General features: G+C 36.8%; 1 protein-coding gene across 2 annotated transcripts in view; it reads left to right on the forward strand.

The window, feature by feature from the left end:
• Positions 1–2,782: 2,782 nt before the first annotated feature.
• The window catches only part of LOC124415850 (proto-oncogene tyrosine-protein kinase receptor Ret), a 77,168-nt gene continuing 52,247 nt past the window's right edge, over positions 2,783–27,703 (forward strand). Inside the window, exon 1 of one of the 2 annotated variants that reach the window (XM_046896527.1) lies at positions 2,783–2,871. In XM_046896527.1, the coding sequence (XP_046752483.1) occupies positions 2,811–2,871 (61 nt within the window). In that variant the 5' untranslated portion in view covers positions 2,783–2,810. Of the gene's footprint in view, positions 2,872–25,825; positions 26,125–27,703 lie in introns of those variants that run through there. The other variant, XM_046896528.1, reaches the window with a different exon arrangement.

Raw genomic sequence — 27,703 nt, forward strand, 5'->3', positions numbered from 1 at the left:
GTGAGTGAATACAATTCATCTCTGGTTTATGGGGGAATAGATCAGCGATGGAAGTAAACGAAATAAAAGTTATAAAACTGTTTATTGGCGTGATATTCACTGAAAAGACTATCATTAATTATTATCAGCCACTGGACGTGCGTCTGTGATTTATACGGAGAGAAAGTTCTACAAGTGTGATTAATACTTTAATTTTTCACCGTAACTGAAAAATAAAACTCTCTAGGTACGAAGTGAAAACAAGTTTTTTAGCAGTGACCGAATAATTCAAAATATATTGTACTTTTTAAAAAAATTACCTCATGATTTTATTATCTTTCCGGTAAAATAAGGGACTTTATGAAATTATTGAAATTCTCTAAGAAGTTGCTGCAAAAATACCTAATTAACAGACGAATTTATCTCAAATAAAAGTTGTAGTTACAAAAATTGTACTAAGTCTACTAAGTAGTAATTTTTTTTCGTACTAGTACTATAATTTCTTCTTATAATCGCGATAATACGATGTTGGGGAAAGAATGAATTGATGTCGAGGCGTTGTTAAACTGATAAAAAAAAAAAAAAAAATTAAACAAACAGATTGAATGTTGCAATGACCAGAAAATGTCGTATTGAAAATGATAATTACACCAAATCGTTACTTGTACTTTATTCTCTTGCAGGACCAACAATATCTGAATTGTGATTGCAACGATATCCATTTCAACTAGGATTTTCTAGTAACCATAAAAACTGAAATTTTTCTCAGTGCACAATTGACTAGAATTGCATGGCTTGTGTAGAATTTGAATTCAGAAAGCATTCTGGCGATGCCGTTTGGGTTCCGAAACTGAAATCCGGTGATAATCTTATGGAAAATAGAGAGAGAGAGAGCGGAAGAAATTGACTACAGATCCAGAAGGCAATCGAAGGGTGGATTTGCGATTTTGTGACCGATAATATGCGACGTGTGGTCGGGAGTCTTATTTCGTATGCAAAGCGCGCAGTTTGCGTACATTTGGTAAACGGGTGAGAGCCATTACTGCTCTTTGCTTTGGTGGGAAAACGGCGCGAAAACAACAATGGAATCTTGGTCGGCAGTATTTTTCAAAGCTGAGAAGCAAAGCTGCTTGCACGTTAGGCATTCCCTGCTTTAAAAGTGCGGAAGAATGTGCCAAGAAATCGAAATACACTCAGCTGCGTAATAAAGCGCTCGTTTATTCTCTCCTCAACGGTTATTTATTTTTGTGCAAATAATTTTTCACCCCATTTCACAAACGAGGAATCAACAGTACGTTGATTAATTATTTTCTCCCAATTTTCGGAACGCTGAACGTGAAATTTCCAAAATTATACGTTAGGTTAATTCTGATTATACCAAACCACTCGAAAAAAACTCTCCTTTTATTTCCTTGCACCAAAAAGCTAGTATTTTCCTGTTAAGAATCAGCGAGCAAAGTTTACTGCAAATAATCGATGAGCAGCCCAAAACTTTGGGCTAACAGTGAGAGTATTTGGCCGTGAAAAGAAATATTTATAGTGAATTGCCATAAGCTTAAGGGAGGAAACCAGTTTAGGAGGCAAGAATTTTGGTGTTTTTCGTGAATTTTTTTAACAGAGAAGGAATAATTAGAATTTGTTTAAACTTGCAGGATATTTTATTCATGTTTTGGAATACACTTTGTAATTTTTTCAAGTCATTTTCGCCTAAAATAGTGGAGTTAGAAGCTACTGTCCATGGACAATCGCCATCCGAGTTTTTTTCTGGTGGGCATTCCTGAAGTCACAATTTTTATCTTTAATCTTTACAATTTTTTTTTTCGTTAACAATATATTTCCTAAGAATATGAACCTAATTGTGATCAAAAAAGTTGAAAATTGCATGTTTTTGAGGTGTTTGAACATAACGTCATGTTTTTATACCATGTTTTTTCACCTTTTTTGCATAAAAAAAAATATTTTTAATAATAATATTATCCCCAAGTTAGGTTAGATATAGCATGCGATTCGTTGAAAGGCTTTTCGGAAAACCTTTTCTTTGATAATATAATCCAACAGTCTTTTCAACAAAATTATTTCCCAATTAAGAAAACACTTTTTATTCTATTCCTTAGACGAAATGAAAAACTTTTCCTTTTTAATTCGACTTTTTCAACACTTTTCCGATCTCGTCGATTTTATTTTTCTATTTTCTGATGCTTCCAAGTTTTTCCCGATGATTTCAATTTACCCGAATCTTTATCTCGATCACATCAATCATTCATAGATCTTTTCGATGAGCCCCTGAATTCTTGATACCTCACAGATTTCCACGCGCGATTTTTGCACCGTTCCGAGGTTTTCACAGGATTTCCGGAGTTTCCCTAACTCTTGTCCTTCGGTGGATTCAGTTCTCGACTTTGGCATACCTACACGAGTACATACATACGTGTAGGGGAGGATGGGGCAAAGTGGGCACCTTAAAATTTTTGATATCTCAAAAAATTTGGGGGTAAAGTGGGCTCCCTGAAATTTTTCAAATAACAAGGGAAAAAATTAACCATCTCAACTTTTTATTAAATATGAATTATTCGGAAATCATTTACTCAAGTAATTGCACAGCTCATAACGCGAAACGTTTGAAGTTGTGCTTTACTCTGAACTCCTCAATGTCAAATAATTTTCTGAACTTGAATTTATGATTAATTTTCCTCGAGAAAGCTAGATAATAATTTAACATAATTGTTCATATGAAAACTAAAAATTTTATTCTGATTTTAGGCTTCACTTCCTTAAGGGGCCCACTTTGCCTCACCACCCTCCCCTATGTCTCTCCGCAGCGGTAATCTGGAATGGCATTCAACCTATGCATAACTAGCGATTGTAGCACGCGGCAGGGTTCCAAGTCGAGTGGTAAGTGAACGGTAGCTCCATAAGCTAAGCATTATGCCCGGTTGTTTACGGTTCCTGTTAATTACGCCGTGACATAGACCGCAAGTTCTCCAAGAGCGCTACCCGGATAAGAGCCACGGTGGAAAGAGGCTCGCTGTTGTTGCACACATGTGAATGCGTGGCTTAGAATCTCGCAAATTCTATATATACACACCGAAATATTAAGTTTCACCCCGCAGGTGATTCTCGGCAGCCCGATTCTGTTGTCAATTTAATTGCCTCCAGATTGTGTGTGAAGGTATCCATTGGTCAAACACACACGTACTCGTAAATACGAACGTACATACAACGAAATGGATATTGCTCAGAGAGTCAATGGGGTCCGGAGGGTCGTTCTGATTTAAATGAGAAATGCTTCGCTGTGAAAACCATGAATTCCAATGCCTTCTTGAATATAAAGTTGAGGTCAACGCGAGGGTGCTGAATTCTTGATTCTGCTATTCCTCGGGACTACTTTCGAGCCCTGAACACCTCCTGAGATGGGAAATAGTTATGTAATATTTTTCATGGTTAACAATAGTAAATATCCGCTGTGGAAACTGATCTGTGGCAGAGATAATAATGAAAAAAATGGAGTGCTTATATGGACCGTAATTATTTACATTGAACTGTATTATATAATTAGTCAGTTAATTACAAAGTGGCAAATTTTTCGTACGGAAAGTCTGCGGAAATTGAAAATTCTGAAAGCTTCGAAATTGGCTCGGAATTATATCTGCAGGAGCCTGGAATTTGGTTTCAACATTCAATTTGCATTTATTTTATAATTACTTTGAGTCCACGCGGTGTTTCGGATTCTTATGAATAATAACAAGATGTGCTTTCCTTATTTTTTTCTTTTTTTTTCGTTTCAATTTCGGGAGCATTTCTTCGCAACGACTTCAATCAGTTTCAAAGTCTATTTAAAGCTGTTCGAAAGATTCAAATAAAAGGAATACAATATTGTGTGAGAAAATTTTTATTCAAACTCCATAAGTAAAGATCAACAGTGCGAAAGGTTGAAAAACTTATTTATGCAATTTGATGATCAGTGCTCTCGATATTACAAGTTCAATACGTGAGACTTTCATGAATATGTTAAGTGTTTAAAAAACGATTTGTCGAATTGATGCCGCATTACACAAATCAATCGTATTATCAGCGAAAATTTTTCTGCTGGGAATAAAACAGACGAGAAGTGGAAAACATGAGATGATATTAAATTGCGGAGCAAATGTCTCATCTGGAACGGGAGGCTTCGTGCCGACAGAAGACCGTCTGGTTTATCGGAAGAACGTGACGTTCGTGCACCCTTCCACGCTCGTTATATTACCGCCCCTGCCCCTATAAAATATTACAACGCGCGGCATTCTGGCTAAGCCGTTATTGCCAGCTCACCATTCTACCTTACCGATTGACCCCAATAGTCGCATCATTTTATGAACGCTAAAGCGTAAGAATACCGGATTACCGGTAATCAATTCGCCAAACGATGCACATAATAATCTTAATTTCGAGACGACGTTGACGTTAGCAAGAAGCCAACAATACAGTTTTGCTTGCTTATTAAGTTATTATTACGTTAACCAGATATTATCGATCTATTGCTGTTCTTAGAATATAATCTACCACTTCATTCGGCCCAGAATTTGTACATGGAAATATCTTAAATAATAATAATGTAAGGAGTGTGTAAAATGGATTTATTGTTGTGGATTTGTTACCAACAGTCGGTAACTCTTGCACTTGCTAACCCAGGAATGGTAAGTCAGGACTTGAAAATCCAATGGGAAAGAAACGTAACCTACCATACGATCTATTGATACCATTAAACGGTTTAAACATGTCACCAGAAACATCGACAGGAAAATATCTTTCAGTACCGACTATTCTGCAGCCGAAGAGTGCTGCCCCTGAATCAAGGATCGTATCCATTAACGGACTAAAGAATTACGTTGGTAAAGCAATATCTTGTACACTACAAATTTTATTTGCAATATTAGGAATGCTAAATTCATTTCAAAATTCCTAATAAGTTTAGATTGCAATACGTATAATGTATATACTAGGTTTATTTAGACTTCTTACTTATTTATCGTTACAAATAATAACGTATACTAAGTTTTCGTCTAATTTGAAATTTAGATAACGATTAGAATGACTCGACCGTTTGGAAAAAAATCATTCCAGTAAATACTTGAAAGCTTATTTTACTTAAATGCGACAAGTTAAACATAGATCAAATTTTGTATTACTAACACTGACTGTGACTGTAGATCTTTGAAGTTTTATTTCGTTTACGAAAGCGGCAGGAATAATGCAAAAAAGAGAGAAATTTGAATACAGCGTTGATTATCTTTGCTCTGAACTTCTCTTGCAAGGTAAAGTGACTAAAGTCAATTTATTTATTATTATATTTTTATTAGCAATGCTGTTTGCAGTAAATATACAGAAAAACGAATCAAAGAATTTCGTTTTATCGACAAGAAATAATTCATTTCTTAGAAGAATAAACGGAATTGCTTTATCATGAATTCTTGATAGTTGAAATGAATCGATTCGTTCCAGTTTTTCAAAACAATCGACACTGCCATTATCGAATACTTGACGCGCACAGCATGGCAATCCTACAATATTGCATCACTCCTCGAACAGCAAGTACAACAACCCAATCACTTAGCTCGATTTTGTAGCGTTGTGCAAAATTAGGCCACAGTTGAAAAAACAACGAAGACCGAGAGTTAATTAAACGCGAATAGGCGGGTCCAAGTGGAACTAATTGTAATTAAACAGAACATACGTCGGTGCTCTTTGTGCACACGTCGGACACACCTTGAGATACGCAAATGTGCGAGCACGCTATTAAAAAGTATTATTTTTCCATTGAAATTATGAATGAAAAAAATTATTCGCAAAAATTATTAGGCGAAATCGTCGTACTTAATTATCACTTACGTGAATGAAATGCCACCGTGAAAATACTGAAGATACTTTACCCGATAATTGTAGTGCGTATGCGTGCAGATCGCACCGTAAAACGTGCGAATTTCACCTACAATTTGAGGAATACGCAAATTGGACACAACCCAGTAATTTCTTTTTTTTTTAGCTACTATATTTTTTTTCCGTGTAAACGTAGCACAGCATAATGTGATTCGTTGAATATGATGTAAAGGAGTGGTGCTGATATCAGGCGTATCACTTTCTCATCAAGCTTAATTAATTCTAACCGTACACGAAATTGCGAGCTCGTCAACGTACCGTCAGGGTGCAGAAAAAAATTAACGAATGTTATTAATTTTCAAGGTAAAGAAAGCTGCAAAACTTTTATTTCGCCAGATTCTATTCACGGTTGGAGATACGTCGCGTAATTCAAATTTCCATCTCCATAAGTAAGGTATAAAATCCTCTCTTGGCCGGTGAATACAAAACTACGGCCCTGACTGACGTTCTGTTTAGACAGCTCTTAAGAAGCATATAAACCAGCTAGAATAAATGAGCTATTGTTGATCATCTGGGCCACAGCTGACTATCGACTGCTACTAATTTACATGATAAATGTTCAAGGGGTACATAATTACGTGGGTGTGTAGCTGGTATAACGCCTCTGGACCAGGTACTCAAATTTGACTATTCGATTTTACCGGAATAAAATTATACCTGAACAAAATTGTCTATAATTAATTCAGGGATACCAAATCTTAACCATCTAACAAGTTTTTATAATGACACTTGCCGTATATAATTTTTATGGTTTATTGAATCAAATGTTTCAAATTATTGATATTCATATGGAATGGATCGAATGGATCGAATCTAACAACAAAAAAAATCGAATTCAAATGCAATATCAATAATTTAAAACGTTTGATTCAGTAAACCATAAAAATTTTATACAACAAGTAAGCTAAAGTTCGATATCTCAAGAAATATGAATCTGAACATATAGGTATAATGGACATTTTTTGTAGGAAATTGAATTTCCAACAAAATTTTTTTATAAATTTCTTCGGTAAAGTTGAACATTTCGGACATAACAGCGAAAAAATGAGAATTTTGGGTAAGAATCAACTTTAGTAACCCATACCATCTCACCATTGTAAGCTGAAATTACGACGTTATGGCCACTTTTAAAGATCGTTCAATTCTGCTTATATCGCGACCAAGAACAACGTGACAGCATAAAACGCCGCTGAGTTATAGAGTTTTGAAAAAAAAAATGTTTTCGTGACGACGGTAGTTTGAATAAATCAAGAGATTTTGTCTGGGTTGGTCATTAAATTAATATTTATTCCAAAGTTTTGACCGGGCTCGGCCGGCCATCTTTTAGATTACCAAAAATCAAAATAAAAAATAGAAAAATAACTGAAAAAGTTGTATAACTATTCCGTATGTTCCAAGGAATTGACACCATCTTGCAATCAATTCTCATTAGCATACAATCGAACTGTAAGTATTTGGATCGATTCTTCGACTAATTTCAAACCGAAAATTTGTAAGTAATATCGTTATAATCAATTCCAAATTTTGACGTTGCTCCGGAAATTTTTGTGATTCACGTTACTGTACTTTGTGTTATAATTAGTTTCCTAACTAGTCCATAATTGTTAACCTTGAATTCGACAGTTAGTGAAAAATGTAGCTTTCCAACAATTTTTTCACTCTGTCTCTCTAGTATAATTTAAAGTCTAACAAACGGAACATTTATTGTGAGTTCTGTTCAATATTACCTATATATTATGGTTAGTTTATACAACATTGAGCTATTTTTTCTATTGTTTAATTATTTTTAGCCCGTAGTTTGCCAGCCGGGCCGAATCGAAGCGTTGAAATAAATAGTAATTTAATGACCAGCTCCGGCAAAATCGCTTCATTTATATAAATAAACAGATATGTATGTATAAAAAGAGTTTTTTACGTATAATTTTTTAACCGAAATCACTGCAGGTTTCTTAAAGTATTCCCGACTTACAGGTGAGAACAAAGTTGTCGGTTCATTAATTACGAAAATTACATATTGCAGGAATATCGCATAGACGGTTCTCCGGGTTTTGATTATATTGTGAAAGAAGCCCGCTTCACATAAACTTCAATTCACGGATAATGAAGCAGCATACTCAGACGTCTCTAATTGGCGGGTACATGCCGTGAATATTTCGCGATGTGAATATAAAACAAACGCACGTGAAGCGTTGAAACCCTAGACCGGAAGTGAAATGCAGTAGGTTATATACAATATACATATACATATGTGTAAATAATATGTGCTTATACATATACATGTTAAATATACATATACACATATATATGTGTAGGTACAGGGTAATACGGCAGATGGGCATTCCTTCGTTATGAAATCGTAGGGCCCTTATATTATATACACCTAGGAAGCGTTGCACGAAACGTCGGAGGCGCTTTAATTTGCACTAAAACATTCCTCGGTGGTCCAGGACGCCAGCCGAGACTGCAGTTTACGCTTTGAGATAAGTCATCGCAGGTCAAAGTTCGTTGACCCCGGAGAAATGGCATAACAATACGAATAAGGCTAAAGTGACGTCAGGTTTCATGGAGAAGTTTTGAATCGTCATATGTGTGTGCGTGTGTGATTCCGAATGGTTTTCTGGTCACTCCGCAAACTCTACATTTTATATGGATAATAATTGAAGATTAGAATTTTAAAACTGCTCTAAGTAGCATTTTATTTTTCTTCGAAATAATTTTATTTCTTTCTTTCAAGTTATTTTTGAATAAGTGTTTTTTTTATTAATTTTTTTTTTTTTTTTTAGATTAGGATTTCATGACTTTTGTTCTCTTAACCTTAGATTCAGACGATGAGGAATAGTTGATAGAAACACCATACTAGATATCGAAATGGCGAATTGGACCAAGGTTGTGAAAAAATTCTTTGGACAAACATTTTGTCGACTTGAAATGAAAATCGGTTTTGGACTACGTTAAGTTTTTTGAAAGTAGCTGTAATGGTCCCCCTAAGTTATCGGAAGACAAAACTTATTGTAAATATTTCTATACATATACTCCAAATTCAAGAAAAGAAAATTCAGCAAATTATAAAAACAAAGTCGATGAATATATTACATTAATTGCTTCACAGCTCATTGTAATCATTTAATTTAACGCCTTTGTTCATCTGATCTTGTAAAATGCTCCCTCGATACAGCCGATAACACATCGGAATATGACTTAGAGCAGTTTATGTCTATTTAACAGTGTCTGAAAATTGATGAATTATTCATGTAGGTCCGACGCTTCGTAATAGCGGGCGCGATTCGGACGGCAGGACCAACCGACGATGTTATAATTGCCAAATTTACATATTTATTTGGCAGATACCACTTTGAGGTTCCTTACCACGTGAATAAACGTGCACTCTGCCCTAGGGGAGACCCCATCATCCCTGCCTGACGTTCGCCATCAAGTGCATTCTCTTAGAACGTGCGAGATCATCTCGTCACGGCGCTCTAACGATATTTTGTCACAGTAGAAAAGGTAATCAAATCTAGCGGAAATGTGATGTGAAATAGAGTGTTTCGTTACGAGAATTAAAAATTTTTTTTTTTTTTTATTTTACTTTTACCTGAGAAGCTTGTTATATATTAAATAGTAAAGAAAATATCCTCGCGGAAGGATAAGTTTTGAATCCAATTTTTGAAGGTTGCTCTAAAAAATTACGTTCATTTAACGTGAGAAAAATTTCTCACAATCAGCCGCATTTAATGATACTTTTTTTTGCTCATACGAAAAGTTGGAATTCCGACAGAGAACGATCGTTTAGAATAAATTGCGGGATTCGAAAGATAACTTGGCTCCGATTTTGTCATAATTATGAATTCGACTATCCAATGCAGATTCTTGCGATGATTAATGGCGTTTTTTAAATAAAGTGAACATCATTTTTACACCGTAAAGCCACGAGCAGTATGCTTTTGACGCAACATTTTTAGCCATGTTTACCGATTGGATCGGCGCGGCGTGCGATATTGGCTAAGCTCTGCAAGCGGGTTTCCGAATGAGTCGTCGACCAATCAACGCTTCTTCATCCCATCTACGCAAATTCGATAATCTCGGTCGGATTATTACTCGATTAACATTAACACGCACGTTGCGTGTTTGTCGACAGCTTAGAGTGGCTATCGTGCAGACACAATCGAAGTACATTATCAGCAGCGAGATTTCTCAACTCGGCGGAGATTCGACAGTCTTATAAAAACCAAATTCTGACACGACCATCCATTGTTGAAATCGCTAGAGTGTATATACAGAAGGATTTAAATTTTGCAGAAGCGCAAAATTTTATCTAGGAAATTTTTGACCGTCGTGAAATTTTTCAAAGTCGGTTTTACGATAGTCTGATCCGAGTTTTTAAAAGCGATACCGGATCACGTGTTCAATAAAGAGGAATTGACACTTACGGCTTTACTGCAAAATTCAAAATCGCTCGCGCATTTTAACCCGAGGCAAAAAGCTTTTTCTCCCGCGAATATTCAACGATATATATATATATATATATATATATACATATATCTACCTGTGCGCTATTCCTAAAACGAAATCCAAGCAGGACAAGCATGTGCAAAATACATAGAACAATTTATGTGTGTAGAAATCACGGATGTTGGCGTAATCCTTTGAGCCCGCATCCATCATGCGTCAATTTCGGAGGCCACGGACTGTCTGGCTCTATTCGCTTGACGCCAACTCGGCTTATCGTCCATTATAATCGATCCAATCCTGCAGCGGCAAGAACACTTGACGTGCCTCAAACACGCGCGAATTTGTAACTCTCCTTATAACGGCTCAGTCATTTCCGCAAATGGTCCATTCGACGCCGTTATATCGTGAATTCCGATCGATCGCAGTTCAGACTTCAACCATAAGCAGAAGACTACGGGTCTAAAAATGGGTCTTGAATTTCACATTCGCTTGCGATACCTAATTAGTTGAGAGAAAAAATGAAGAAATCCTGATTTTGGTGGTAAATGAATATTGAATCGTTTCGGTAACCTCTTTACCACAAGTTTCAATCTGTAATTTTATTATGAGAATAAAATGCGATCCAATCTTGCTCTCTTTGTCGTCTTGTCAGGATTTTATACTCTGGTCTACCTCGTAAAATCAAGGAGAAAACAGCCCTGACAATACCTGAGCCCCGTTAGTTTTCCCGGCAGTAAACACGTTCAAAGAAAAGAAAAAAAAGAAAAAAAAAGAAACGAAGGAAAACGAAGAAGATGGTAAAACAAATAAGAAAGTAAGAAAGCACGCGTCTGATCGAAGATCTTCGATGTTTGATCCCAGCAGTGGATCGGAAAACATACTCCAGCAATTTCTTATAACCACTCTATTTAACAAGATGAAATAACAATGATGGAGTGAGAAAAAATCACGTGTAATACCTGAATACAACAAGCGATAAATTCTTTTTCGAATTTATATTCGATTACGACGCTTTAGAGTGGTTAAAAATCTGCTCAGCTCATTTTCTTGAGCAAAAATTTGCCGCCGAATGGGAGAAAAATAGTCTTTGAAACAACATGATCCGTCGTATAGTGAAATCGAAAGAAAATTATTAGATTTTCAACTATTTGAAAGCGGTTTCAACCGGAACATCGACATCTAAGATTTTTTTTGCAATTTCAGTATTTTGTATTTCTGTACCTAAATTTCAAAATACCTCCGTAGGTTACGAATCGATATCAAGTACACATTTTTGGCCACGATAGCCTATTTGCTATCCTACAATTGAATTCAAAAAATCTTTCACGATTCCACGACACGCGAGTATCCTCGTTACGTAGGCAAGGATTTACTTTGAAAAGACTGGTTATTAGTGCCACAGTTTTACGAGAGACATCGCCGACACCTAATCCCACACAATGGCCGAACCCGCGGGCGAAATTTCGAAGCAGCCGCAGAGAGAAGCCCTCGACTGTAGTAAACGGGCAGAATGTCTGTAAAAGTGAAGTGCAGATACGTTGGTAGTCCGAAAAAGTTGTTGAAAACAAGCAGCTTTCGACTGGCCATAAGCCAGACCTCGAACTTCCCCTTCTCACACTGCGGGTTTCAAGTTCATAGAGAGAAAAAAAAAAGAATAACATCCAATTCGAATTTTGAACTACAAATTCAGATTTGGGATTAACGGTTTCAAAGCCCTCGGATATTATACCATGTTACCTGAAAATATATGACAATTTCTTTGCAGCGAAGCTTTTTTATTCTGAATCACTATAATAGATCCATCGTTAAAAATTTTGGAAGTCTGACGTTGGATGCGTTATCGGTGATTCGTAGAACTTTCATCTACCAATTTCTACCAAAATCGGAATATTTTTAGATTTTTTTCCAACATATTGGACGCCATTTTGGATATTGCAATCTGACTTCAGATTCGTGATTAGAGAGCTAAAAAATCTTACGGTAATTTTTGTTATTTAAGTGATTGAAGAACTGCTAAACCTATCAAAGCCTAAATCTAATCAGTTTTAATCAGTTCTTGGAAAACGCAGATCGATTGAGACCAGGTCATTAAAATCCGATAACTAGCTCTCGAAAATTAAACTTCAAAACGTTGAGATTTGGTGAAAACTCAACTTTTCATTTTCCGATTGATAGCAATAACTTCCGTTTTTCTCTGAAAGCAGAGAAAAGAGAGGTTAAAAAAACGAACAGCCGAGCCAAAACATCGCAGAAGAACCAAAACGTAGGTAATTCTTAGAATTCACTCAACTCCTGCATCTCGCGAATTATTCTCCTCGAAGGAAGAAACTCCTTCATTTAGGGATGACTTGGAACCGCGTATAACAGCAGCCGGATTCGTGGTGGGGGTTGCTCTGAGTCACTGGCATTTCCCTGGCGAGACAATTCGGCAGCCCAGCCGGACTTTTCCATCGTCGAATCTTCGACACGAGGCGTGTATCCCGCAGGAAATCCTTAAGGGAGTTTTATAACCCTCCGGAAATACGTTCGCTTGTGGAATCAGTCGATAGGAAATACAAGTCGAGCCAATTACTCGAGAAGTTTTCTTCGATTAAGGATTAAACATTTTTTACGTATTGTAAAAATATTATGAATCCAAAAATGCATTCACGATCAAATTTCGGTGGTGAATTTCACGAAGTTTAGAAGTCCTAGCGTTTTCCGAAGTTCTGAAGTTTGAATTCCTGACCAACTTACCTCCGGATTTGTAATTTAACTTGCTGGAAAATTGATTGTGTTTCGTGAAAGCTCGATGAAAGAAAACGCCTATCAATACAGAGGAATTGCAATTTGGTATTCCAACAGTAGCAGCAGATCTTATAATCCACTATTCTACAAGCGCAGAGCTTAATCCTAGCACGAGTGCACCTTTAACCCAAGGCTTTTCGCGGATATGACTCATCCTCTGGTACAGGATTCATTCCAGCTACGTGTCACATCCTTGAAGAAGAGCGTCGCCGAGACAGCAGTGTGAACGGGACTGGATTTGGCGATGATGAATGTCGCAATCATGGAAGTAAATACATTGCCATAATTCTTTTTCTCGACAAAAATTGTCTCTTCGCACACTGTATACGAAATCGGTGATATTTTTTCTTATTTCTAAGCTTGTATGGATATAATTTACCAAAGTTTTGAATTCTTATCGAATATATTTCTTAGATAAAGAAATAAGTCATAATTATCAAAGCTATGGAGCAAGGATTAAGGGGATACCTGGTCGATTTCGACAATGGCGCATATATCTCCAAATATCGAGGTCCACGTATCTCAAACTCAAAAGTGGCATGAATTTTACGATTTTACTATTGCGATGTCGTAGAACCTGTGCCATTTTGTTACTTCTGCGTCAAATGAAAATTTCGTGGAAAATGTATCGAAGTGTTTTTGTTCATAATGGATGTCAAGCCAGTTTTCACGTTTGAGATTCGTGGACTTTGATGTTTGGAGATGTTACATCAACGTTGAAATCGCCCAGAGAACTCCTTCAAGAAAGATAAGGTACGACGTAAAAAAAGTTCTGCAAAGTTTAAAGGATACCAAAAACACATTTCAACTCAATTACCGATAGATCCCTGCCAACCGTCTGATTTGAACGTCATTCTCATGGGTAAAAACGACATAATAATTCACCGAAAAAGTGATGCGGTGCAGTGCCTAATGGCGTTTCGTTTTTAATAGAGGATCGGCAAGAGGAAAATACATCCGCATAAAAATGGCACGTCATTCTGGTGATTGCACTGCAATGCCTGGTCTATACTCCCGGTCTAAAAATAAGTTTTTTTCTATTATTCCCGGCTCGTTACTTCCGGCATTACTTTTTAGGGCAACGGGTAATCAGCGGCTTCTCGTGCAGCGCGTATCCTGTAGAGCGGGAAATCGATTTGGTGTATAATTAAAGAATAGTTTGTTCAGCAGCCACTAAAAGCTCGCGAAGCTTTTGGAGATGCTACATAAACGCGGAACTGCAAGCACTGGAATTTTTGTGAAAGAAAATAGTTCATTTTCGAGAAGGACTCTCGCGTATATTCTACTGATTAATTGATCTTAGCGGAGACGAAGGACCCTATGCCATATAATCGCAATATGGACCCTTGGTGAAACCATTAATACTGCAATCTTTTGTATCCATTGTGTTCAGTGCTGAGTGATATTTTCCGGTAACAAACTTATAACGATGAGCCATAGCAATCGCTGTCGTAGGAATTACTTCACACCCATATCTAAACACCATTGTTGCAAAACAATTATCCTGCGGGATGACTGCTCGTGTTAAGAGGTTACATGGTTTTTGACAGGTGAAACAAAAACAGATTTCTTCTAAATTTTTTTTTCATGCAATAAAATAATTATGTTATTCAAGCATTAAGCATATAAGAGAACAATATTTGAACAATATTCTATGAAATATTCATATCATATAAATATGAAATCAAAAAAACAAATATTTTCTGTTTATAAGCGAGTATGGATTTTTTCTCTTTGGTTACAACTTATAAAACAAGGTAAACACATGGTGTATATTTTATCAAAAATTGTACTTCCTTGCGTACAGCTCTGCGAAAAATTCATATTTCAATTTTTCTAAAATCCTTCTCGAACAAGTTGAAGCTGATATGTAAGAGCTCAGAGGTAAGAGTTCAAGATCGTGTAACTCAACCGGGTTCCTGGCTGCTTGAATAATTTATTACAAATACAAATATTTTCAACATGCTTATCGTTTATTTCTCGCTAAAAATTCAAAAGTTTATTTTATTTATAGATTATAAATTGAGAAATTCCAGTCCAATTATACCAGAATTCTTTCTCTTACCCTCAGCATTATAATCGATACACGGCTTGAGTTTGTATCTGGCTTCACTAGACTGCAAAGAATAAGAAACGTCAGTACAAGCAGTACGATAACCAACAAATATATTTCCGTATTTTTATTACCTATATGTATCAATAAGTTATACCGATCATTCATCGACTGCATAATGGCCGTTCGATCAAATCGGTGCCTTTCAGCAGACGCTGCTTGCTTTCTTTACCCCCGTGCAGTTGCAGGGGTTTACAAAGAAGTTTTTTCCCCACCCTCGCAGGGTGGAATCGAAGTAGACCTTTTTGCGCATAATGGGGATGGAAGCCAGTCGCAAACTTGACCCGCCCAACCCTCAAATGTATTTCTTTCACGGTTAACAGACGGTGCTTTCGTGTCTTCTCTCCGTTTGCTGCAGTCGTTATCGAATCAGACTTCGATATAGTGATAATTATGCGGCATGCAGAAGGAACCCCAGGTTGTCTACCCTCTTTCAGCACGTTTCATCCCCAATCAGGATCCAGGGTTTACCGAGCAACGGTCCACGCCGTGAAAAATGAATTTATTCATGTTATAGTTCTATATATAAGGTCTCAAAATTCATTATTTATTGTAGGATCAACATCGAAGTATACCAATAAGTACCAGAAAATATGGTGAGAGTAATCATACTCACCATAATAAAAAAAACAAAAATAAGACCTGTTTGATTTTCCGGATTTAGATACAAAACTCATTTTCATTTTATGTCCAGAACCATATTTTTCGTTGATGCTGTAAAACGAAAATATAGCCAAGGACTAACAAGGGCTGCACAGTAGCCGCAACTAGAAATTCATCTTAGGGTATGAGAGCGCTGACGTTAATTGTTATGTCCAGAAATCTAACCATATTGTAAGGGTAGAAAACGAATTCGTTGCTATATATAGCTGAGCAGGGATTACGGTTAGTTGGTCAATCGGTCATTAAGGGTGTATTCTGGTCTAGAGGCCTAAATCTTGGGAATTTTTCTAAGTGAGATAAAAAAAGAAATAAAAAAAAATTTCAACATCAATTATTTTACAAGAACTCTATTGATATCTCAAGAATACAAAAAACAATTAAAAATACTAAAAGTTACAGGGTGGTAAAGTGGGGGCTACAAAAAATGGCGCGTCCTGGTCGACATGTTTATGACATTGTAGTGTTTCGAAACAAAAAATCCAAAGAAATTCTTTATTAGTGAAGACATCTTAATAGTTCGAAGAACAGAAAGAGAGAAAAAAAAATTCTCAAAATGCCGACGAATCGAAAAAAATTTGTCTGTGCCCCTGTTTTTTGACCTTTCCGTTCCGATTTTTTTTTAAATAGTAACAATTTTTTTTTTGTTTTATCTGTGCCTCCAACCATTGAGGGATATACAAAGAACATTTCAAGTAAATCAGTCCGTCAGAACTTAGATATCATGTCAACCGTATCGAAAAAAGTAGTTTCGAGAAAAACGCGTCAAAAGATTCGTTTCGGTTGGACCAGTTTACTTGGCGCGTCACAAAAATAACTATAACTCCAAAAATAATTTGAATTTTCAAAAATCCTGCACAGAGGCTTATTCTTAAAGGTCTAAACTTTAAAAATATGGAGGAAAAGAATCGATTTTTTCAAATTTCTAGATCAGAATACCTTTGGCACGCTTGGCGCCAGCAATATATAAAATTTCTATAATACCATTTTCCTCGTATTTTTAATTTACCCGCGAATTTAAGTGTGATTACGAACTCTGTTGAGAATCTTAAATATAAAACATAACATGTCGGAAAGCTCCTCAATTTAATGGAATTAATTTCGACGGAAAAGAATTCTTTTCTGTACATCCAAATATAATATTTAACATTAAAAAATAGTTCACAAGTATTCGTTAATGAATGTTTTGTGTAAACTGATGAATGAACGTAACCATCGAAATGCCGATCTGAAAGGTATATGATTTATATTTCATTTCTTCTCTAAAATTCTTTAGTAAATCAGTATAAGTTTATCACAATATGAAGCTAAAAAATTAACTTCAATTTTTTTTTATACCTCAAAAATCAATACCCGGTTTTTTTCCCCCTGAGATAACTGCTGCACAAATTTTCACCACTACTGCAGACCGATGCAGATCGAGTTTGCAGGCGATCGGAACCGAGCAGCGTCATTAATTCGAGTCTCTGCCGGAAGTCGTCGCGTGCCGTTCGCCATTATGCATTATAAACATACATACATACATATATGTATAATATATATATTCTCGGTATCGTAACACGGGAAATTCTAGTGGCCCACCGGCCATTACTGTGGCACAAAAATTCACACAGTCTAGAGGGGAGATTAGAAGTTGTCACGTATTATTGCTGCAGGACTAGCAATTCGAGATACGAAACTGCATAAAAGCGTAAAGCGCGATAGTTATAGCTACTAATTTCCGCGTTTCGTCGCATCACTCATTCCGTATCGTGTCGGCTGAAGGTGCAACCTGCATCCGGTTCTTGAGCAGGCACTTCTAGATATGTTTTGTACTATTTACTATAGCGAGGAAGCACGAGACGAATTGCGAGCAGTAATATAATTTAAGGGAATTTTAGCCAAGTTGCAATACTGGAGGTTAATTGTACGGATTTCTGATCTCCTACCGATGTTTTGACTCTTGGGAAATTTATCCGACCTACGATTTTTACTACAAAGAGATTCATGGCAAGAAAGAAATGAGATTTAAAAACAAAATCATGAAACAGAGATTCGAAAGATGAAACTAAAGTCAATCGAGATTAATTAATTTAAGAAGTAGAAACTTTTACTCGTTAATTGTTTAATAAATTTTTATGAATTAGCTTACTTTGCTTATAAATTATATATTCTTTTATCAAATTACCGCCGGTTACAATTTTTTTTATCATTACAAAATGTGTAAAGATATTAAAAATGTATCAGTCGCGATTCAGGTAAAAGAATCGACTCACGACTGAGATTATCCCTGATCATCTATAAATATTGGAGAAATTATTTTGGTACCGAAAATAACGATCTAATAATTATATCACTCCAATATTATCAACAATTCATAAAACTTTGTCGATTAAAATTATCAGTTATCACATTTTGTTCCATGTATAGAACAGGTTCTGGTGGTTCCTTCCACATATCGTTTTACTCGAATAATTTTAGATTCAACAGTTTTTCAGTCTTTACATTCACATTTTTGAATAACTAGAAATGGTGGACCTACCCCGTGTAATCGGAAAATGGGACTAAGTCGTTAAGCGTGTGAAACGAGAAACGGAAACCGGAAAATCCGTCGACAATGGTACAATGAGAGAACCATGGGACCAATTAGAGGGGCTCATGGCGTGCGTGAGATTGCCTAAGCCGTTTAGAAATTGTATTTCCTCGACTGATCTCAATATTGCGAATCGAACATAAGGCGAGACTTCTTAATTGGGAGAAAAATCTGTGACGTGTTCTGTAAGAACTGTCCGCCAGTAGAATTCGGGCAATATCATATCATCAGCGACTAATTTAGACATATGGCACGAAATTAAGGTCTCCTTATACACAAAGCGTTCCATAAGATTAATCGCGTTTCTAATTTATCACCACTCTCGCACACACGCATACCCCATACATGTCCTATATTTATAGTCACTATCCCTCCGCTCTCTCTGTGCAGCGACTCTCGCCGCTTTACTGTTGACGAAAAGAAGTTTACGATTTAGATTTTAGAGGAACGAAAGACGCGCCCGCACGCCTCATCGGCCCCATTAAATCTCGCGGCGTTGCTTCTGATCAGGTTTGTCATCTTGATATCGTCCAACAGCGTACGAATCACACCCTTGAGGCTCGTCCAACCGTTCGCATTTTTACGCTGACCAAGTTAGGCCAAAGGATGTAGAGTGGCAAACAACCCTCTGACAATGCGACAATGAATCTGCAGAACTTGTTCAAATCCAGTGTCATTCAGAAGAGCTTCAATTAGTCGCGTATATAACGTCTTTGACGACAATTAATTCAAAGTTGATTGTTTAGAGGCTGTTGGAACTGTTGGAACTTGAGGATTTGTTCAGTTTTGTATTCGCCTCTGAACGCAAACGTCAGCCTTGGTGAAATTTGTCAACTGATTGGATTGAAGAACATATTGTTTCCGCATCACCGACGGAAAACAATTAGCAATGAAACAATCGCTTCGTTTCGGTTACATCCAAACATTGACCATCGTACTCTGATCTGAAAAAAATGTCCACTCGTCCTGCGTGGAGTAAACGTGAAGGAGGGTCTTTTTGTCAACGGGTAAGGTAAACGAGCCGAATGACCAATAAATTTAATGAATCAATTACGAAGATTGTCCGAGTCCCGCACGAGAGAGTAGGCCAATCGATAAATAATCGCTCAATGAAGTCGCGCTGATCGCTTCTTCGGCATTGAAAGTGGTGGTCGAATTGGACAACGGAAGTTAAAGGACACCGAGAGCTTTTTCGCAGCATTGTTTGAGGGGATTAATTACACAGGTGAACAGGAAGAAATAAAAAATATTGAGTTTATGCTTAGATAAATAAATTTTGATAATATACATCGAATAATAATCAAAATCCTGATAGCTAGGTATAACCAAAAACTTGAAGACTTGTTTACAAACGTAAAAAAGACGAAAGTAATCTTTATAAATAATAAATGGATATTTTGTTTATTATTCGATGTATAGAATCAGAATTTATTTATGTAAATATAAAGTAAAAAAAACTGATTAATTATTGTTTTTTAATAAAATTGATTTAAATGCGGTACTGAAGATTGTTTAATTGTTATTTATAATAAATGTTTGAGAAATTGGGTACGAAATATCGTTCTGCTTTCAACAAAAGCAAATATCATCTAATAAAACTATTTTCTTTTTTTATTAGTATTACGTGAAAGAAATGAAAATATGACATCTAGAAGCCAGACTTAAAAAGACTCGCCAATAGCGCATGCATCGTATGTCCAAACTCAGCGACGACGCGGGCTAATAAATTCAGTTGTCAGACGCACCTTTCCTGCTAACAGAGTGTAAAAAGGTGTTATAATGTCGTCGAATTGCGCAGCGCATTATCATGCGCATTTAACCTGCGTGCAATTTTTATATCAAGAGCAATGACTGCCGCGGCATCGCGTTTATTGTATATACATTACATATATATATATATATATATATATATATATATATATATATACATATAATGCTGGTTGCAAATGTGTATGCAAACACTTGAATAGAACTGTTTAAATACATTTTAATGATATGCAATTACAACAAGCCTCGTCATTAACGCCGTAATTGACGTCATAACGCGTGTTTTTAAAAACCTGTTCACGTTTGATTTCTGCGCTATAGGCTCTTCGATCCTTTTCCTAAAATTAGTGAATTGCTCTCGACGCAATTGAATGAACAGAGAATTTCAATATTCTCTAATCTCAAGCGCTGTGACTGTAAGATTATTCTTGCCGTTAGCCAGTTTCGTGTGAATCGGTGTAACACGATGGTCGGTGGATGCTGTGAACGATCGCAGCTGATGTGAGATATAAAATCGCAAGTGGATAAAAGCTCGGCCGGGCGTCTTGATCTTGCGCCAACTTTTTATTACCATGTCAAATATACTTTACGACTATTTTATTCGTGACTTGAGCTGAATTTTCACCTGAAAAACGCTACATTTTATTCCGAGTAGATATATCTTGATCTGAGTAATCTAATGGTTGCCGTTTCAACAACCTTTCAAATATTTTTTAACTCGAACAAAATAACGCGGTACTTTAAATAATACTATTTATCACATCATTATAATTCTCAATAACACATTTTCACTGGTTATTCCAACCTTAAATCTCTAATTTCAGCCTCAGCATCAAATTATTGTTGCACCAACATTAAATTATCTGAATAGTTACAAAAATTAAAAAAAAAAAATAGCGCGAGTGAATAGGATCAAAAAGAACATATACCTAGTTAGAATAAAGATTTATATTTTTCGGTTATGGTAAACAATGGCAATGGCTTGGAAGTGCGTGGTGACTATGATTAGAAATTTTTTCATCCTCTATACCAGAGATTTGGTGCCTTGGGTGTTACACCCCTGCAAGAGTGACACGACAATATGGAATAATGTCAGGGGCGATGCCACCTTTGAAATTTTTCGTTACTGAAGCGTGCAACGCGTGTCGCAAGAGGGGTGCGTGATGCGTGCACGCCGCGCAGAACCCTGCACGTAAAAATAACGGGGGTGCGTGAACCGTGGGTAGGGATGTAAATCATAGTTAGAATGCGGCATGCAAGTCCTTCGGGGTTTAAGCCCTCCGTGCTTCGACTAGGACCTCCGCTTCCTTCTCAAGATTGCAGTTACTCCTGCAGCGGCAAGAACTGCATTTTTCCGAATTTTCCCGATCAAACGAGACTTTGGAATCGAAGAGAGGCAACTTTTAGCAATGAAATTTAAGTACCGTGATTTGAGGGAATTTTTATTACACGTGAATCAGTATTTTTATAATTAATTTCATACATTATAATCGTATGTTGGATATTAACGACATTTATCTACTTGCCAGCTGAGAGAATTTTCTTTAAATCTCCCGCAAAAAATCTTAAAATTGTAAGCAATTGCTTAGATATGAATTATTCATTTCGAAGTGTTTTAACATTGAAAAAAAAATCATCAGATTCGAGCGATTTCATTATATATTGGCTCATTTTGTTCAGTCAACTATTTTCCGCAACTTCATCGGGGCACAATTTTTTGGTAATGTTAATTGTTACGGTAAAATTGTAGAAAATAGTTGGCTCAAAAAAATAAGCCAAGGTAAAGTGAATCGATCGACACTGCTGTATTTTTCTCAATTTTAAAACACTTGAAATGAAAAATTCATATCTAAGCTGTTGCTTATAATTTTAAGATTTTTTTCGAGAGATTTAAAGGTAATTCTCTTAGCTCACGAATAGATAAATTAATTAGAAAAGTAAAAAGATTCAAGCCTTTTTTCAGACATTATTTCTGAATTCATGAATAACGATAACTAAAAAAATAATTTCAGAGAAATTCTTTGAAAAAAAAAATTATAACACTTTTCCACCGAAAAAATAAGCTAATCAAATTTGAATAGCGAGTAAAAAAGCGTTTCAAATTTGTGTTTTCAAAATCTGTTTCCTGCGTGCTGTAATAAATATCTTTCGGATTGGAGGACGAGTTTTTTTTTATTTTATTTTAGATGAGTCGCTTACTCGGAATCATGTTCACCGTTCAATGGTGAACCGAGTGCAACACTGCACGTTATTGTTAATAACTTTTAGATTACTGAAGCTGAATGACTTTGTCTCAAATGTGAACAAAGTTGACGAATAGAAGATTTAAGTTGAAAAACAAATCAAGTGTCTATCGTTATTCATGACTTCAGAAATAATGTTTAAAAAAAGCCTGTTTCACGACTCTCAAGGGTACCAAATCCCCTTAAGACCATCGAAAGCATATAAGAGAATCGTCGATAAAGATGGTTGGTAAAAAATCTACACCTTTGATTCACAAAAACTTTGCATCTGTAAGCTACGAAAATGCATCTTGAAGCATAAAAAAAGTATAAAACACGAAAATTATTTTTAAAAATTTCAAATTTCAATCGAAAAGTTCGAATGTTGATGTTCTTGTAGATCAGTTCGAAAGTGATAATTTAACAGTTACTCATTGTACGACTATATCGTAAGGACATGTTGAAAAGTATCGGTCTTTGGGCAATCTTCTTTAGTTCAAGACTCCGGGAGTAAATCATAAGTGACGGCGCGGCTCGTGTCGGCTTTTGGATCAGGGTGAGAGAAGCGGACTTGAGCCCTGTCCAAAGCCCGACGTCTTAAATCATACGTGCTTGCCGGTAAGCCAACCCTTCCGCACTGCTGAGAAAATGAAAGAAAGAAAAAATATCGCTACGCGAGAGATCTAAATACGTCTTCGGGGCTCGACGCGCTTCTCTGGCAGCCCGCAACCCTTTGCCCATGGACGTGTCCCATCATCCATGGTGTTGGTTTTGGCGGGACTCTTATTCTGGTCGATATTTTAATTCAATTAGAATAAAGGGCGCCGGTATTGACTGAAAACCAATACCTCGAGGCGTTGGGGAACGAACTCGACTGCAGCTGGGAACCCGATCACACGACACCTTATCCTTCACCTACACACTTCAGAATTCTTTTTCTCGTCGGTTTTTACTTCGTGTTTTGCCACGGAGATAGGAAAACAGATATAACAGATGAAAAGTAACGTCGAACAGGTGTATTGCATATTTGATTGGCCAATGGTTGCATCCAACCATTGTCTGAAAACCATCCAGGGTCGGAATTTCGATGTCCTGTAATCTGTACTGATTGTAAAATGTGAAGATCCTGCAAATTTCAGATCTGTAACTCTTAGCGATAAAGAGAAACACGTTGACCGATTTTTTTACATTGAACAAATGATTTTTTTGAAACGATAATTTTACTGTAACCTATATACGTCGCGGGGTGAATGAGATCCAAGGTGTTTTCGATCTAGAAAAGTATAAATCTTCCGACTATCATACGAACCATTTTAAAATAAATTTTCAGAAAGTATAAAAAAGCCACGTTTGTTTTTTTATGTTCGTCAGCTTCTATCTCAAATTTGTAATTCTTATATGAAGGCTCGCAGTTTTTCCGTAAAGAACTCATATTTTTCAAAAGAGGTTGGAAATGAGATCAGGTGAATAATAAAATTTTCTCTGTCTCAATGAATTGTCTTTATTTCATTTAACTAATTGTGGTATGAACTAAACTTAATGCTTCTATTATCTTAATGTGTTGAATATTTTCTAAACCTAAACTAAGAATTATATGTCTCAAACTCGCAGGAGCTGTGCATAAAAGTACAGAAAAACTGAAATTTCTTATATCATTTCTTAATAGTAAAGTGCACAGTGGCGATCAACAGTCTGAGATAATCCCTCGGAATTAATCGTCGTCTTCTCGTCCCGCGACATCGACGCAAATCTAGGGATTAACCCAATTTCGAGGGGTGGTACATCAGACTTTTGACTGACACTGTGTCTACAAAGGAAAAATTAACGGCAACCCATTCTTTTCAAGTTTCTCGGTCATATTTCAAGTGAAATGGTGTCTTTTTTAATAGTTAGTTAACTTCTAAAACTTTTTTTTACGAAGGCTAGTGTTTGGTAATAATTTTCCTTACGAACGTAATATCGTATTTTGTATGGTAAAAATATCTAGTTATAAACACAATGATTGTGTAAAAGATTAAATAATTGCAGCGCTTTTCAATTCAATGGAATCTGTACAGAAATATAGAACCGAGTTTCATGAAAATATTTTTTATCCAATTCTAATTTTATTCGTAGAAATTGAAAGCCACGAATGATTGATATATCAACAGTGCATCTATCCACTTAGTTTAAAAAAGCGAACTTTTATACTTCTGCGTTGAAAAAACCCAGCACGTTCGTAAAAATGCTAATTATTAATTAATTAGTCATGTGTAAGTGATCCTTAAGCCATTGCGTGAAAACGATGTCACGAGTATTTACATACTATTATAATTTTGTTTTCTTTGTCGTTTCTTTACCGCTCCAATTTCTCACAGAATTCAACCACCTAATATAGAAATGTTAATGAGAGGGTCGACCGCTCGGTGGATCCGTCCCTTATTATGTTTAATATACGCAAAAAGAATATAATATTTATACAGTATACAATACGCCCACTTTTACGCGAATATTAATGACGTGTGTATTAAGGGAAATTTATTAATTTCTTAAGGACGATTTGAGCCATTTTTACCCCCCCCCCTTCCACTCCTACTTCTTACGTAAGATTTGACCTATAGTTTTCCTTTATAAGCTTCAAAGTATGCAAAAATGAACACATTTAAGATTTTAAATACTGGTTATGAAAGAAATTTTTTTACAATAATAATGTATAAATAAAATTGTATGTTAAGAATTAAAAAATAGATCTCACAGTTTATCGAACGTTGAAATAGAAATTTTTTGTTGTTTTTGAAAAACTGCCCTTTAATTTTCTCTCCAATTTTTGTTTCCCGAGACATTGCTGCACTGACATTTTTATCTCAATGGAAAATGTCTATTACGCACATTCAAACTAGTAAAATAATACGTAAAAATTAATATTACCCCCTCCCCCCCCCCCCCTCTTCCCCCCGGCCTCTTGGGACCCTTACGTAATTAACGAATGGCCCCTAATAACTTGGTGAAAAGGGGTAAAAATTAGACGAATTTTTTTAAGTCAATTAGCGCCTTTTCGTCTTGCAAACATGCATCGCAGCGCGGGGCAGAAAGAAAAGCAGCACCAACCCCTGGTTGAAATGTATTTCGGCGCATGCGCATGAGCGGCGGGCGAAAAGTTGGTGATAACGCGAGGCGTCGCGACGCAACGTCGTCGGTTTAGTATCGGCCGTCACGCCGCTGCGTCACGACGCTCACGGAGCAACCCTCGCGCGCTTTTCTAACCACCGTTTGACAGGCCACGCGGCTGGATTATCTTGTCGGAAGCGGAAGTCGAGTTTTGGGAAGCGCGTAAGTTTGGACTGGAATCGTGAAACTTGTTTGAAAAAGGAAAGAGGAAACAGTGAACTTCAGTGTCTTGTGCTGCGGATTTTTAAGCGAGCTTGCAAGCTTTGAAATGGTCACGGCATCGCGGATGCAGATTTGCCACGTCGCGTCGATGGCATCGGAAGTTGACATTTTTTGCGAATAAACCGACCGATTAACTGCAGTGAGATAAGAAAGAAGAAGAAGAAGAAGAAGCGGTTTTTCGAGAACGATGAAAATTGACTGAAGAAAGCCTGGCGTTGCTGAAAATTCACACGGCATAGCGATGGACACTAGAACTGTCAGATTGCTGCTTTTGCTGACTACGTGCGCCGCAGGTAAGACGGTGTTTCCGTTCTTTTCTTTCTTCGTTTTACCTTTGCCTTCTATCTTTTTGTTTCCTCTAATTATTGAGACCGCAGGGTAATTAGAGCCGGAAACTATCAGCGCTCTTGTACTACCTGCCTTCGAAGAAAACACTCGATCCTCGAATATTCGTGAACTATAATTGAATCCCGCGACGCAGATTTGAAAATAGACCAAACTACTGTGTATAAATATATACGTTGTTCGACTTGTGCAGAGGCAAAGCTCGTTGCCTTAGAATCAAGGATACTCAGACGGTTTCTACTGGCTAAAAGTCAGTCCCAATGGACAATCCGTCGTTTGTTGGCAGCCGTGACCTTCGAAGAGACTATTCGCCACCGGTTATTTCCGATTTAAAATTTTTCTTTTTCCGCAGTACGTACTCTCTTGACTTGGTCGATCCATCAGACGAGCTTTTGACGTGTTTGAAACATCGAGACACGTTTGAAACGGTAAACAAACTGCGGTGCCAACAGACCTGGAACGGTACCCGGTGTCCAGGAATTATTTACATCCATACCTCTTTATGTCACGTTCAACTACCGTGCGAGCCGGATCATCAGAGCATCGAAAACACCTGTGGCATTAATGACAGGTGTGCGTTAACAATTTAACGCCCATCTTTGAATGCAGCAGCACTAGTTTACCACGGAGCGCATACTAGGGTTGTTTGAGAAGTAACCAACGCAACGGTTAACCTGCATCCTACAGTCAAGCAACTAAGCAAGCCGATGGTTTGGCTGTAATAAATTCAATCACAAGCCGGCTCAGCTCTTTGCCGGTATCGTGGATAGGAATGAAAGCTAGCATACTATGTAGGTGGTTTGATCCTAATCCCAGCAACCCGAGGAATGCAGCTTTAACGCTTAACGAGTGTCTCTCGTGCGCGTGATTTGTTCGGAAATATTCGTTGCACGAGGCTTGTTTCCTATGTTTTCTGTAATGGATGACCCTCTTTCTTCCGGAAATACCTCCGCGTTTACTTTGACCTTTTTTTTACCTCATATCCACGATAAAATCTTGTTCCTGTCGATACATGTCAGTTCATCACGTTTCAAGAGTCCCTTCTAATGTGCAGCATTATACCCTGCCATAAATTCTTACTAGGGCTATTCAGCGTACATACTTATGCCATTCCACGCGCCAAATACATAAATTGCATTCGATCAGCTGGCCCAACCATTGTATGCTAAGTCGAACAATTGACACAGGTGTTATATGTATACGATGACATTTGAGCTAAGAATTACAGTCTTATTGTTGGTAACTGAAAATTATCAGCTTTTGTTTTCGGGTAATTCAGCGTATAACGATTATTAGCCGAAAAGTAGAATAAATTGAGGGCATTTATCAAATGGAAATCATTGTCACGGCTTTCTGGATTTCTCAAGTTTATAGTAATGAGGGAAATGCGATATGTTGTTATTCTGGTTGATACAGGTTCAAGTCGGTGAAGGGGTTGAAGTTCCTAATTTGAAAGGTTTCGAAAGAATTCCGATTTTTTTTATGGCAAAAATTAATGTAAAGAAATCAAACTTTAACGACATGTCT

This window comes from Diprion similis, chromosome 2, assembly GCF_021155765.1.
Source record: "Diprion similis isolate iyDipSimi1 chromosome 2, iyDipSimi1.1, whole genome shotgun sequence".
In the NCBI taxonomy this organism is placed as follows: Eukaryota; Metazoa; Arthropoda; class Insecta; order Hymenoptera; family Diprionidae; genus Diprion; species Diprion similis.